The sequence below is a fragment of the Poecilia reticulata genome, linkage group LG3, assembly GCF_000633615.1.
Source record: "Poecilia reticulata strain Guanapo linkage group LG3, Guppy_female_1.0+MT, whole genome shotgun sequence".
Taxonomy (NCBI): domain Eukaryota; kingdom Metazoa; phylum Chordata; class Actinopteri; order Cyprinodontiformes; family Poeciliidae; genus Poecilia; species Poecilia reticulata.
The window spans coordinates 7,374,489-7,388,849 of record NC_024333.1 but is presented as its reverse complement, the minus strand read 5'-3'; the positions used below and the strand labels follow the sequence as shown (position 1 = coordinate 7,388,849).

The following is a 14,361-nucleotide window of genomic DNA, read 5'->3' as shown; positions in this document are numbered from 1 at the left end:
TCTTATCACATCACACTCCAAATCCCATGTGCATTTTGTTTCTCTAGGCTCTGGGTTGTAAACATTCCTTTCAGCTGGACGTGTTGTAACCACATTTTCTGTTTTTGCTCTTTCCCTCATCTTGTTTCTTCTTCCAACTTCAACCTCGTTTTAATTTCTCGGCTGCTTTCAAAACATAAATGATTCGTTCTAACGACTGATTATAACAAAACCCATAACCGGAATGACGTTTTTTTTGTGTGTGTGTTTATGCGTGCGTGTGTGTTTACCATCTGGCTTTTTACCTCCATCTTACTCTCATTTGATTGGCTGTCGCTCCACTCGGTTAATGTTTTGCTTTCGTCTTGCTTCAGTCTCATTGACCAGTCTCCCAGCTCGCCTCACCCCCCCCCCCCTCCATCCCACTCCTTCCTGTCGGCCTCTGATGGATCCCCTGACTGACCTCCTCTCCCTCCTTTCCTCCTCTTCTTTCCTCTCTTCCTTCCCCCACTCCCAGGTGCTTGCCTCCCTGCCCCCTTGCCCCTCCCCGGCCCCTCGCAGTAACCCTATTCCTCTCCCTCAGAGCTACGAGCCCGACGAGCTGACCGAGGAGATGGCGCACCTCGAGGGCTTGATGAAAGACCTGAACGCCATCACGACAGCACCATGACCATGCGCTCGCTCAGAGAGATGCACTCGCACACACTCCCGCGCAGACACACTCACACACACACAAACACGCACGCGCGCGCGTATGCAGAAATAAGCCACACGACTTTCACAAGCAAAACACATCCAGAGGCCACGTGGACACGAACCCGGCCTCCTGCGGCCCCCGACAGAGACAAACGAAACTTCCAGACTGAAACGTAGGAACTGCTTCTTCTTCTTCTTCTTCAGTCTCAGACAGGAGATTGCCACGATGAGGAGGACGACGAGGAGGAGGAGGATAAATCGAGATGCTTCATGTTGATATGAAGAACAAACCTCAGAGACGATGAACTTTTTGATTGCTTTCAGCCGAACGATTGTGAATCTCACCGTTTTTTGTTTTTCCTCGCTGGTCGACTCGGCATGAAGTGAAGAGGAGGACAGACCATAAACATGCTGGGGGGAGGAGGGGTTTATTGATGCCAGCGCTTGTGTGGCGCCGACTTCAACACGGTGTTTGATCAGTGTTTACTTTGTGCGTTTTGTATATCTATTGGGCCGTTTCAGTGAAGTGAGCATTGGATGTCAGCTACTCCCCTTTACTGTTTTTTTACTTTTTTTTTTTTTCAAACCCACAATATTTTATGTCCGTTTTGCTTTTTACCCAATTGTGTCATATATTGTGCCATGACTTTTTATTTCCAATGTTATTTTATTTCTTACATGTGTATCCTTATGAATATGTACATACATGTTGTTTTTAAACTGCCTCATTCTTTCTTTAATATTGTTTCATTATTATTTTATTATTATTATTATTATTATTATTATTATTATTACTTGTGATTTCAATTGAGTCCTAAAGCTCAATTTTCATATCAGTGGAGGAGTAAAGCCTGACAGGTTTCTACAGTTTCCCGTTTCCCCTGGCGTCACGTTGTCCACTTCGTACTCTAAATCGCTCTTCGGTCTTTCCTGTTCGTTGTGGGGAGCTTCGTTTTTTAAAAGCCTTACCAACGTGTTTGTACGTCGGACCGCGGAGAAGACTCGCCGTCGACTCTCTCCCACGCCGCCGTGGATCATTCTGTGGGACTGTGGCAGCTTCTCGCAGGTCAGGGTTACCTCGGACTCAGGGCGCTGACCCCCCCACCACCTGCCACTCAACAGCTCTCCGAAAAAGAAGGCATCAATCAATCAATCGATCGATCGGACAGCAGCAGATGAAAAGTTATCTTTTTATACAACGAGTTTGGTCGTATGTGTGTGTTTTCCAAAAAAAGAAACAAACAAAAAACAAAACAATCTTTGATTTTTGGACATATCTTCTGCTGAAACACTCGGGCATTTCCTTGCTGCAAAGTCTTTTTAATGTTTCTTTTTTTGTTTGTTTTTTTTCCTTCTCTTCATCGAATGACACACGCGTTGTGGTTCTGTTACAAACGTATAAGATGCAATGATGTTGACCTTATGAAAGGGACTCCCGGATTTTTTTTTTTTTATATATATATATGGTAGGTTTTGTACGAAGAAAAATAAAAAGATTGTTCTGGACACAAATCTGCTGTAAAGGAAAAAAAAAGAGAGAAAGAAAAAAGGTCCATCTCAGAGACTAGTTTTTCATTACCCTCTTACCCAAAGAAATTTTGTCATTTGCAATCATAGTAATTTCCTCTACTTTTGTGAATACCATGTTTTGCATAAATGTGCATTGTCATGAATGTCAGTATAACTGTAAGAGATTTTAACTTTGGAGACAAACAAGGAACACGTTTCGAAGGAAACTGGGAGAAAAAGGAACCTGACTCCATTTGGGAAACGATCTGTTGAGTTGTAAAACAGTTGAACCTGTATTGCACTTTTTCACAATTTTTGGAAAGTAAATTTCTTACATATCTTGTGTTTTGAATATCAGAAGCTGTTTGTGTAACGTAGTGTCCTAGGTAAGCAGCAGGCAGCTTGTCTTTTTTTTGTTGTTTGTTTTGCTTCAGAGATGATATGAAATGAGCGACTGAGTTGTTTCACTTGGCGGCTCGTGATGAGGAATTCTGTTGTTCTGCTTGTTCATGTACAGAGCTTTCTTTGCTTTCTGTAGAAGAAAAAAAAAATCTGTGGCTTTTTAAAAAAAATGTTGAAAAATGTTTGGACAAAAATATGTTTTTTTATTGGTGCTCCTATACATTGTGTATACAAGCTATTAAGAATACTAACAAAGTAAACGTCTCTGCTGGTCTTTCTTTTCATCAGAAATGATTGGAAAACTGATGTGGCATTTAGCGTTCTCTGAAATGCAAAGCACTAAGACATAAGTAGATTAACCAGAAGTCATGTAGCTACAAACGCACCTTAATAATCTAGAATATCAAAAAGTTTATTTCATTTACTCAAATCAGTAGTGGAACTTGTGCATACATGTATTGCTCAGTTATGGCATCAACATGCTGTAACCATTAGAACATAAAATTGTGAGCCGTATCCAAGCTTTGTGTGGAATTCATCTATAAAATTAGTTGCTCCTTTAAATTGAATTATGGAAGCAGACGAATGGTGTTCTTACAAATATGTGCATGTGATCAAAGTACAGTCATATTCAAAAGGTTTTACTATGGTGAAACATAAAGCTAATTTACAACACTTCTTGTCTAAACATACTTTACTAAGAAAAACAAAAGTTGATTCAATCCAATCATTCACACCAATGTCAAGCCAAGTACATACACCGAAACTGACCTTAGCCCTCAAACATTGCAGTCCAGTTTACTATACAAATTCAGTATAAAACTTTTAATTCAAAGACTCGGCAAAAAGTCATTGACTTGCAGAATTTGTTCCTCCTGGATGAGCATGTAGCAACAGCAGAAAGGAAAATCCCCCTTTAACGGAAAGAAACATGCAGCAGAACCTGGCTCGGTATGAGCGGCCGTCTGCCACGACCGACTGGGTGTTTGAGAAGACAACAGACACACAAAAAAGAAACAAACACTGATCGGAGCACATACAGGTCGTCACAGCAACCTGTATGTACAACAAACAGTAGCTTTGTTTAGGAGGTCTGCTTGTTCTCTGAAACAGTTGAATGCCCTCTCCCTCGTGAAGTGTTGTGATAGTAGCATTTCCAGCATCATTGGGTGAGAAGAGGAACACATGGATGAGTTGCCATGATCTTGCTGAACCATCTTCCTTTACGCTTAGATATGTTCTTCAAAAGGTGGGAGGCTCACTGTGTAACTGTCTTTATTACTTGAAATAATCTGAGCTATGGGGAGAATATACTAAATAGGTGGGGTGCCAAGACAGAACCTAAGATAATCCCACATTTGGTTTTTCTCGGATTAAAAATTACCTATTGACCCTAGGAAGTCCATATTCTTTAGATAAGACTTGAACTGTAGTGCTAGCAGAGTGTTCAACCCAGCTCTCCAGTCATTTCTATATTTATCATGATCAACAGAGTTGAATGCTGCACTGAGGTCCGTTATCAGCACTGTGGTTCATGTATGTATGTGGTTGTCACTGAACACTTTGACAAGGGCAGTTTTAATACTGTGGTGAGCACAGAAGCCAGACTGAAAGACCTCAGAGATTAGTCATTGTTAAGAAGTAGGGATACAGGCGAGGCAGTGAGTAAAGCATCCATGTAAAGAGGCCTCGGTCCTTGAGTCGTCTGTCACGGGTTCGAGTCCAGGTCTGTTGGTCCGTCAATGAACAGTGAAATAAAGGCCGCCAGAGCCAAAAAAAAATCCATTAAAAGAAAGATTGTCTTGTCATACACAGGACAGACAACCATGCACATGCATGTTGGATTATGAGGTCTAGGTTGGTGAGAAAACCTCTTCCTCTGTATTCCACCATATTTATTCAACCAATCATGTACTGTTAATTGATATGTGTATTTTTTAACCAATGAACAGTTATGGTCCTGGACTGTGAGGAAGCTGGGATTCAAAACCCAGAAATGCCTTCTACCAACTACTTCACCACACAACCTCCAGGTAGATCATGTTTCTGTCTTCTTTTCTTCTTTTTATTTTTTGAAGACCATAGTCAAGGTATTTTTATTACACACAAAATCTCATGCAGATGCCACACCTGTAAACTCGAGGTACTAAAAATACATCAAAGCTGATTATTTTCTCTTCACCCTGAATGAAAAGGTGAAGAAAATAACAGAACAACTGCCATAACTTTTAATTTTCCTGCCTTTTAAACTTCATTCATTAAAGGAACCAATTGCACCACCTACTTCTTCATGGCGTTAGTATAATACACATTGGTGACCACCAGGGGTCACTGCAGCCGCCCTCCTTTCCTGATTCCCTCACTTCCGCCCGGGACGCTCTCACTGACAACACGGACTATGGCGTCCAGCGCGGATCGAAATCCTCCTCCTTTCCCCGCATCGGAGGAGCCAGAGCCCGAACTATCCGACATGGCAGACGGAGACAGCGACGAGGGAGAGGACATTTTTGTCAGCAACGTATGTCTCCAGCCTTGTCATGTCTGACGGTTTTATCATATCTGCATTGTTCTGTGACAGAGAGGATGGGAGAGTTAGCCTCTTTATCTCTGACCTGCTTAGAAAAAGAACTGAAAACCCCACATAGTTCTGTGACAAATATCAGATTTACGGTCCAATTAGCTGAACTAGTTCAGATATTTTGATGGTGTTTTTTTATTACACAACTAAACAAAGTAAGGTAGTTTTTTTATTTTTTATTTTACCATTCTTGCAGCTCCCAACCCCCCTTCTTTTTTTTGCCCTGTAGTGATGTTAGTTTTTAGTTCATTTTAAGGCCTTCTTGTTTTGCTGCCCAGGTGAATATTTAGCCCTTTTTCTTGCTTCTCTTAAAATTTCCTCTGCTAATCTTTTGCCCAGCCTCTTGTTTTTCTCTCTTATTTATTTTTGTGGCAAATGCCAGCAGACTGGTAAATACTTTCTGCCATGTTTGTGTGTTTCTAAGTCAAACCTCCTGTTTGCAGAGCCACCCGGCGTCTGTCAGTCGAGGAGTTTCTCAGCCAGAGGAGCCCGCAGATCTGTTCAGTGAGGAGGCCACCACCACCGCCACCACTGCCAAACCCAACGGAGTTCACTCCGATGACGATGACCTGTTTGCAGGTGAACAAATCAAGGCACCGGAAATTATGGCGATAAACAATAATTGTTGTTTTGAGACAGTTTTGAGACAATATGTTGATACAGATTGCTCTCTCAAAGACCAATAAGCTTTCATTTGGAAAAGAGCACTTAACTTTTTAACTGGAAAGGTATGTTTAAGTAGCCAAAACTAAACACAATGTCCAAAAGTAATGAATAAAACGGAAATTAAAACCGAGCACAACCGAAACCATAAATGAAATGGATTATGACGTTTCCTTTAATTGCTCTTCAAAAATCTAAATTATTGGGATGGAAATTATGGAGGTCATTTTAATTCATCATGCGATTAATTGATAAATTGCTTATTGGAACAGGCTTAGTCAGCCATGTTGGATTTTGAGGTCTAGGTTGGTGAGAAAACCTTTTCCTCTGTATTCCACCACATTTATTCAACCAATCATGGACTGTTAATTGATATGTGTTTTTTTTTTTTTAAATCATTATTTTTTAAATATGAAGCTAAAAAACCCTATGCCCCGTAACAATACTCTTTTACTTTGTCTGTCAAGACACTGGTCATGTTTCCTGATGTAGCCATTTGAGCTACTTTTAAAACAGATAGCTCATCAAATCAGGCACAATTCACTGCGTTAGAGGACAGAAAAGAGACAGCTGCAAACAAAAGAAAAATAATGGACAATTGTAGTAAAAACAATTTTTTTTTTATCACTCTATTTTGATGTTAAATTCTGTCCAATTCAATTGGAGTACTCTGCTGGATCTAGTTGAAATGTTGTAAAGAATTTGTTGTTTATCTATAACTCAAACAAAAGTTGCTTCTTTTGTCGCCAGAGGCACAAGCAGATTTAAGCTCGGATCCGTCCAGCGACTCTACTCATAAGGATCTTTCCTCCTCGTCTGGCCCGCCGTTGGCTCGGAGTCCCGCAGCTCTGCAGCCCACCTCTCTGGAGCAGGTACCGCCCTTAACCAAGCTTCTCAGAAACCCGCAAACACCTGCAGGAAACCACTCGCACCGTCACCTGCGACTGCATGTGCCTTATCTGCCACGTTTTGTTTCTGTTTAAAGCCAAATGTTTAAACTGTTTTGGTTTCCGATTTCGTATAAATGTTGCCTTGTGCATTGCAGCTGGAAGAAGACGAGGCCAAGGATAGTTTCGATGTGGATGTTGCTGTCACCAACCCAGAGAAAGTTGGTCAGTTAAGTTTTTTTTTTTTTTTAAGCTCACCATGATCCGTTTCTGAAAGATTTTGTATTTTTGTATAGACTTTTCATAGCAGTCTGAAACTGTAATCTTTTTTTCCCTCTTCCTAGGAGATGGGATGAATGCATATGTGGCCTACAAAGTGTCCACCAGGGTGTGTATTTTAAGGCTCTGATGTTTAACTTTGTGTGTGAAGTGTTATGTTCCCACTCACCGTCTTTTCCTCGTGTTCTCCTCCAGACTTCTTTGCCCATGTTCAAAAGTAAAGCCTTCACTGCCAGGAGGCGTTTCAGTGACTTCTTAGGCCTTTATGAGAAACTCTCAGCCAAGCAGTCGCTCCACGGCTGCATCATACCGCCTCCACCTGAGAAAAGTGTTGTAGGTGAGCAGCTGTGCTTTATACGTGTATATTTCTAAGTGTATATACACACGTTTTGTCACATCACAAACACTAGCTTCAATGTGTTTTATTTGACTGCGACTTGATGAGCCAATGCCAAGTAGTGCATCGTTCTGTAGTGGAAGGTATTTTTAAATAAAGCTGTAAGAAGTCTTATTTGTGCAGATGGATAAAATCTTTTTAAAATTTAAAAAAATTATTCTTATTCGTTTTCCATTTTTCTGCCATGTTATTTTTGTTGCAAATAGAACCAGAAACATCCAGAAGTTTTTACTCAGAATTTCTCGTTATAACGAGGAGTTTTATATCTCGTTAAAACTAAAGGATTTCTTGTTTTAACTATGTGAAAAACCGTTGTTTTGACTTTTTTATTATTATTGTTGTTTATGAGGGACTTAACTTTTGTTCCAACTCTGCTTTGGATCAACAGGAATGACAAAAGTGAAGGTGGGCATGGATGACCCATCGTCTGTGGAGTTTGTGGAAAAGAGAAGAGCAGCTCTGGAGAGGTCAGCATCCACTCATGTTTTAATTAAAATATTTTCTAGTGCACAAATGATTTCTGTTTTTATTTACAGGTATATTAACGTTTTCCTCCTAGGCTTAGGTTTAGCTGTTATCATGTAAAACTCCTCTCTACTTTCTGTGTAGGTATCTTCAAAGAATAGTGTCTCACCCGCTTCTACTACAAGATCCCGACGTCCGTGAATTCTTAGAAAGAGACGATGTAAGTTTTTCAGTCAGCGTTACCTGGAGTGCATTTATTATCATGCTGTTTGGGAAATGCAGTGTCATTCAATAAGCATTTCTTTATGCTACATATTTTCTGTGTGTTTAGTTTCAGAATATAACTGCTGGGGTAAAAAAATCAGACATTATGGCCATGAAACAGGATCAGAATTCCTATTATTTTCTCCTCCACTACAATTGAAGCGCATGGCTGCATATGTGAAATATATTTCAAACTTTTTAAAGTTACACATTTACTAAATTTATAGAGTAAAACCACAATAGTTTCACTGATGAAAAAGGAAAGAATTTTTTTTTTCCTTAGACTTTAGACACATTTTAACTAAGCAGACAAAGCAAGCTAGAGCGCCAGAAACTAGCTAGAGAGCTAATGCTAGTTGGCTTACTAGCTAGCTTATGCTGTGTGAGAAGCACAAAGATGCCGCCAAGAGCCACAAAAATACTCCAGAAATTTACCAGTTTTTGGTCTCCTACCGTACTTTTTGTACATCTGTCATGATATAGGGCTTTAATTTTATTCATAATAGTCTTAAATTTGAGTTGGCGAAATCTGGATTGACCCTGGAAACTGCTTTATTGGCTTCATTTTCTGGTGACTGTACACCAGGCACTACCGAAGCTCATTAGAGCTACAGGTAATGCCCAGGTCATCCTACTGTAAACATATTTTAACAGATGAACTATAGAAGACTCATAGTGGTTGTAGTTCAGATCTTCAATTTGTATTTGTGTGAAACAGCAGCTCTGATGTAGGAAACGTGACCTTCTGAGTCACCAGACTTCACCTACATTAGCAGCACTGCAGTCAAAAGAGACTAAGTGTGCAGAGTGATGTATATCCAGGAGACAAGAGTTCAGGCCAGGACAATGGAAAGACATCTATTCTTTAAAATGATTTATTACCAAGTTAATAAACCTTTATCTATTTTCAGCTGCCCAGAGCGGTAAATACCCAGGCGCTTAGCGGAGCTGGTTTCCTGAAAATGATCACCAAAGCATCCGACGCTGTCAGCAAGATGACCATCAAGATGAACGAGTCCGACACGGTAAGAGGAGCCAGCGTGAAGCGTCTTCCCGTCTGTGTGATGCTTCCTATTATGGAAAATCTGCTGCATGATGGGAAAAGTGCTCTTGCTTCAGCTTTTTACCCAGCATGCAATCTGTGGCAGAAAATATAGCATCTCGCATATCTCTGAACACACCATTCCCATCTGAGCCATCTGGTGGCAGCATCATGCTGTGGAAATTAAGGCTGAAATTATGAATCAGTTTTTGACGTAATCATCAACTTATTTAGTATTCAATTAATCATTGCATTAACTGGCATATGCAGACTCAAAAAAAGGCCATTTGTTGAAAAAGAAAAATGTTCCGAGCAGAAATGAAATCAAAACTGTAGAAAATATATGTGCATTTTGCATTTAAGATAAAAAGAACACCTTTGTCTGAAAATATGTTTGCCCAAAACTCCCCAAGTAGCACAGTTGAAGCTTCACCTGGTCCAAATTCGCTGAATGAAAACTATAGTATTGCATTTTAGGCAATAAAATGTTTTTCTTATCCTTACAAGGAATGTAATTGTTTATTTGACTTTTTTTTAATGTACATCTAATATTGCAGAATATTATTCACATTTTTTCAGTCTGATTGTCAGAATAATTGATAGAATAATCTTTTACTAAAATAGTCATTAGTTGCAGTTACTGTTCCTAATGCAGGACGATTTAAATGATAAAAAAAATTATGTTGCATTTTTGCGCTTTAGCAGCTCCATTGCGCAATAAGCAGTGTGTGTTTGGTTTAATTTATAGTGTGTGTGTGTGTGTGTGTGTGTGTGTGTGTGTGTGTGTGTGTCTCAGTGGTTCGAGGACAAGTTCCAGGAGGTGGACATGGAGGAGCAGCAGCTGAGGAAGCTTCACGCCGTTGTTGATTCTCTGGTGAATCACAGAAAAGGTGAGCCGATGAAATGATTCCCTGCTGACAAAGTGGGGGGACGAAGCAGCGGCAGAGCATCACGTTCGACAAAAACAAAACGGCCTGAAGACGTTTTCTGCCCTTCCTCCCTTCTTAACGCCAGAGCTATGCATGAACACAGCTGTGTTTGCCAAAAGCATGGCCATGCTGGGAAACTCCGAGGATAACACGGCCCTGTCGCGGGCCCTCTCCCAGCTGGCTGAGGTGGAGGACAAGATGGAGCAGCTGCACCAGGAGCAGGCAGGAAGCGACTTCTTCATCTTCGCCGAGCTGCTCGCCGACTACATACGCTTGCTTGGCGCCGTGCGGGTACGGTGGCAGCTTTATATACCAATAAAAACACAGCCGAATAAAAGCGTGAGCTTTCACTTTAAAGGCATTTTTGTTACGCCGAGTTCGAACGCCGACCCATTAATTGGCACACATCTACTCGTATGTCGTAACTAATCTGAAATGAGGTTTTTTTTTTTTTTTTTGCAGGGTTGCTTTGACCAGCGTGTGCGGGCGTGGCAGCGATGGCAGGAGGCTCAGAGCACACTGCAGAAGAAGAGAGAAGCCGAAGCCAAGCTGCTGTGGGCTAACAAACCCGACAAGCTGCAGCAGGCGAAGGAAGAGATCGCCGAGGTAACGGCGCCGATCCTACTGCAGAAAAATGATCACATTACATCACCTGGGGAAGTCTTGACTGTTACTTAACAACAACAGGCGTTCAGCGTTCAAACAACCGTTTAGTCGTTTAGCTGAAAGCTAAAAGCACAAACTCCAAACGGTGAAATTTCTTACAGCTCCCGTTAATCTACCTTCTGGTTATAAAAATAAAAATCTGTAATTATTTTTTGTTTGTTTTTACAATTTTAAACAAAAAGACAAATTCAAAGTTGGGTGGGGGAAAAAGTTGCGAAACACACTTGTCAAACAAGATGGTGGTTCTTGCCTGGCCTCACTCTGAAATATGGCAACCCAAAGAAAATCCAGATTTTCCAAAAATTACATCTTGGAAAAACAACAACAAAAAAAAACTGGATCAATTGAGTAAAAATCGATTTATCGTCCTGTCCTAATTTATTGTAATTTGTTGAGTACAGAATCTGGGCACTGTTCTCCGACTCTTGAATCATCAGGGGTCAGTATGAGAATCTGATGGAATAACAATGAAGGAAAATACTATCGCATTCTTATTTACACAAGGATAAAACTTGACCCTATTTGATTGCGTTTATTTAAGCTGTAAAATGGAACGTGCTGCGTTCCAACAACTGAAGAAAAAAACATTGATTATTAAATTTATAAGATTTCTCATAGGCTGGTTCATGATTGAATATGTAGGTTTAAATATAACTTGAATCATATGACATAGCTGAGTGCTTTGTTTGTTCAGTGGGAGGCGAAGGTTACTCAGTATGAGAGAGACTTCGACAGGATCGGGATGACCGTGCGGAAGGAGGTTCTCAGATTCGAGGTACAGTTTTTCCATCTCACTACGACTTTTTAGCTTTTTTTTTTTACCCTTTGTCTGCACTATCCAAAAGATGTTTATTTTTTAGTGTTTTCTTCAACTTCGCAAAGATGCTAGTCGTCTTCTGTGATTATTCTCTTGACCCGATTTCTGCCTTGTTGTCATGAAAACATTGGCAATAGTGACTATTTGTAAAATATCAAGTAAGCGGAAAATTGCTCTCTCATCTCTTTTTCTTTTATGATTATTTAATTTGTTTATTTTTATTGCCTGCAATGACGAGAATCTTCTCATTCATTGCAGAAAGAAAAAGCCAAGGACTTCAAGAGTCAGATAATCAAGTATTTAGAGGCGATGCTGCAGTCTCAACAACGGGTAATTATCACACCAAATGAAGCGTTGTATCAGGCATCTACGGTTTCGATTAACTGCTCTTTTCTTTTTCAGCTACTGAAAAAAAAAATTATTCATTGCTTGTATTTACCATGTTAAGAGCAACTGGCAACGTGTTCCTGTGACAACTTTAGGTGTCTTGATGACTTTAGCAGAAGGTCGTAATGACCACCTACAATATTTTCCCTTTATCCTAAATGTACAAGATCATATACTACTAGAGTAGAGGGTGTGATTGCGTGGAGCTTATAAAATGAGTTCAAATGAATTGTAGACCAACCAGCTTCTTAATATTGATAATGCAGCCACAATAAATGTGTAATAAACTGTGCAGAGTGAATCTAGGGAGGTTGAGCAACGAGCCATCCTTTCCGTATGATCTAACCTTGTGAAATATTATATAAGAATACTGAACTCCTAATTTGAAATGTTTAATATAAAACAAATTTGTGTGCAACTTTCTTTTTATTTATTTTTTATTTTTTTAACATCTTTACCTGGGATAACAATCCAGTTAGTGTGCAGGTTTCACTGTAACCATCAAAGTTAAAAAGCTTTTAAGCGATTGGTCACGCCGCGTTTTAACAGTTTTTATTTGTCTCGCTCTGATTTCATTCCAGCTCATAAAGTTCTGGGAGGCGTTCCTGCCGGAAGCGAAGGCGATCGCTTAATGAAGTGGATATTTCTTTTTTTTTCTTTTTTTTTTCGTTTTACTAAAAAGAAAAACCCCAACTGCCTTTTTGAACACTTTTACCTCTTTACCAGAAGTTGAGAGAGAGAGTTAAGTTTTTGAAACACAGAAGGAACTTCCGTCTGTTTTTCTCTTTGTCTTTGTAATTCAAATGAATTCTTCTGTACAGACGTTTGATATAATAAGCTGCCACACGTACCTACTATGTCTTTGACAGCATTTTGTGTTTGGGGGTTTGGGGGGGGAGGGGGTTTGTTTAAAGGGTGATGGTAAAGCAAGATTCAAGCCTGATATGAACTTGCCTGAATTCCGTGCGGGACTCACTGTCTCGTCAGTGGATGGTTTATACCGAGATGCTCCACCGTGTATCATTGTCTGTAGTTTACATTGGACGATAGTCGTTCCACTCCCAGCAGCCGCTGTTTAATAGATTGCATGTTGCAAAGTTCGACGCACTAAAATGGATCGCACAAACAGAAAGCTTTTCTTTTCTTTTTTTTTTTTATACTAAAACACCAGTGTTGATGACTATTAAATGTATTAACGCATTCTTAAGGTTTATTATAATACGATGTATTTTGGATATTAGAAACAATGTTACAGTGCAGAACTAACGCCACAAGCTTATCAAAGTTTTAACCAATTAATTAGTCATAAGGCAAGCTCAACAGGAGAATACAATCTGTATCACTATTATATTTATTGTATTAATGACTTTGTTCGTCCATATATTCCTTAATGCTACGTTTATTTTGTCGCCAGCCCAAGTGAGGTAACGTGGATCTGTTAGAGATTGAATCACACAGATGCTGTTTGATCGTTTTCCTGCTTAATAGGCGGGTGACTGGTTAAAACGGTGACAGAAGAACTGACAATAAGTGATAAGGTCCCTTATTTACCGTTTTCTGATTGTCCTTTACATAAGAATGTGCTTTATTTTTATAACCACTTTGCATTAGTACATGCATTTTCTTTGAAATGGTGTTCAGGCAAATGTACAAAATAAATGTTTGACTAAGCTTTCGGTGTTATCTGCCATGAATTTTATTTTTCCAACTTTCAGATTTTACACCTTTTGGTTTAGTTTTTCTTCACCCTTTCCTGAAAACTTGTAGCTTCTAGGTTTAAAGCATATTTTAGATTACGTTAAAAGATTTAGGGATAACCTGTCGGGATGGTGTTCCCTTTGTTTTCAGTGGTTTCCTATCCTGTGTTCATATGGGCAGCAGAACCGAAAACTTATTCACAACATTCACTTTTTCCACATTTTATATTATAGCCTTATTCTAAATTGTATTAAATTAATATATTTCCTCAAGATTTTATGCACAAATACGATGACAATGTGGAAAATAGGAGTCTTTTGCAAATATATTAAATATAGAAAACCAGAATGTACATTCAGATTTACAGAGTCTTCACTTTTTTTTTTTTTAGTCATTTGTTTTAGTCCTTTGTTTTGTAGATATCTAAGGCTGAAAACAAAGATATTCACAAAGTGCCAGATACTAGATAGTTTTATGAACATAGAACATTTGGCCAGTAGGTGGCAGTATATAGAGAGGCGCATTGAGGTCCAGTAAAGTGGCTTTCCTACAGTAACTTCATCCACAAAAAACAAGCCGGGTTTTGAACTTATACACTGCTGAGAACGTTTTGGAAGAACGGGTCAACTATAATGAGAACTTCAATGTAATGTGGTTTTTCCTCAAGCTGTAGAGAATTGTGTACTTGTTCCTAGAGGAGCAT

The 14,361-nt window shown here is 39.6% G+C and overlaps 2 protein-coding genes across 19 annotated transcripts in view; both read left to right on the top strand.

Moving 5' to 3' along the window:
• Nucleotides 1–2,850, top strand: part of neo1a (neogenin 1a) — a 210,264-nt gene extending 207,414 nt beyond the window's left edge. For 11 of the 18 annotated variants that reach the window (XM_008404713.2, XM_008404711.2, XM_008404710.2 and 8 more), the window contains one exon: nt 497–2,850. In XM_008404713.2, coding sequence (XP_008402935.1) covers nt 497–649 — 153 coding nt within the window. In that variant the 3' untranslated portion in view covers nt 650–2,850. Of the gene's footprint in view, nt 1–353; nt 452–496 lie in introns of those variants that run through there. The other 7 variants (XM_008404716.2, XM_008404727.2, XM_008404717.2 and 4 more) reach the window with 2 other exon arrangements.
• A 2,031-nt stretch (nt 2,851–4,881) lies between these two features.
• Nucleotides 4,882–13,996, top strand: LOC103462143 (sorting nexin-1). Its single transcript, XM_017303805.1, has 15 exons — nt 4,882–5,104; nt 5,608–5,743; nt 6,578–6,699; nt 6,873–6,939; nt 7,059–7,102; nt 7,189–7,330; nt 7,779–7,857; nt 8,000–8,075; nt 9,031–9,144; nt 9,958–10,051; nt 10,176–10,381; nt 10,553–10,696; nt 11,451–11,531; nt 11,832–11,903; nt 12,542–13,996. The coding sequence occupies exons 1-15, from the start codon at nt 4,985–4,987 to the stop codon at nt 12,590–12,592; spliced, it is 1,548 nt and encodes a 515-aa protein (XP_017159294.1). The 5' UTR covers nt 4,882–4,984; the 3' UTR covers nt 12,593–13,996.
• Nucleotides 13,997–14,361: the final 365 nt, after the last annotated feature.

What these genes read in the sequence shown, in the direction of transcription:
- LOC103462143 (XM_017303805.1), top strand. Translation starts at nt 4,985, where the DNA reads ATGGCGTCCAGCGCGGATCGAAATCCTCCTCCTTTCCCCGCATCGGAG. An exon ending in TGACGATGACCTGTTTGCAG is followed by an intron (nt 5,744 to 6,577) that starts GTGAACAAATCA and finishes TTTTGTCGCCAG; the next exon opens with AGGCACAAGCAGATTTAAGC. An exon ending in AGGAGGTTCTCAGATTCGAG is followed by an intron (nt 11,532 to 11,831) that starts GTACAGTTTTTC and finishes CATTCATTGCAG; the next exon opens with AAAGAAAAAGCCAAGGACTT.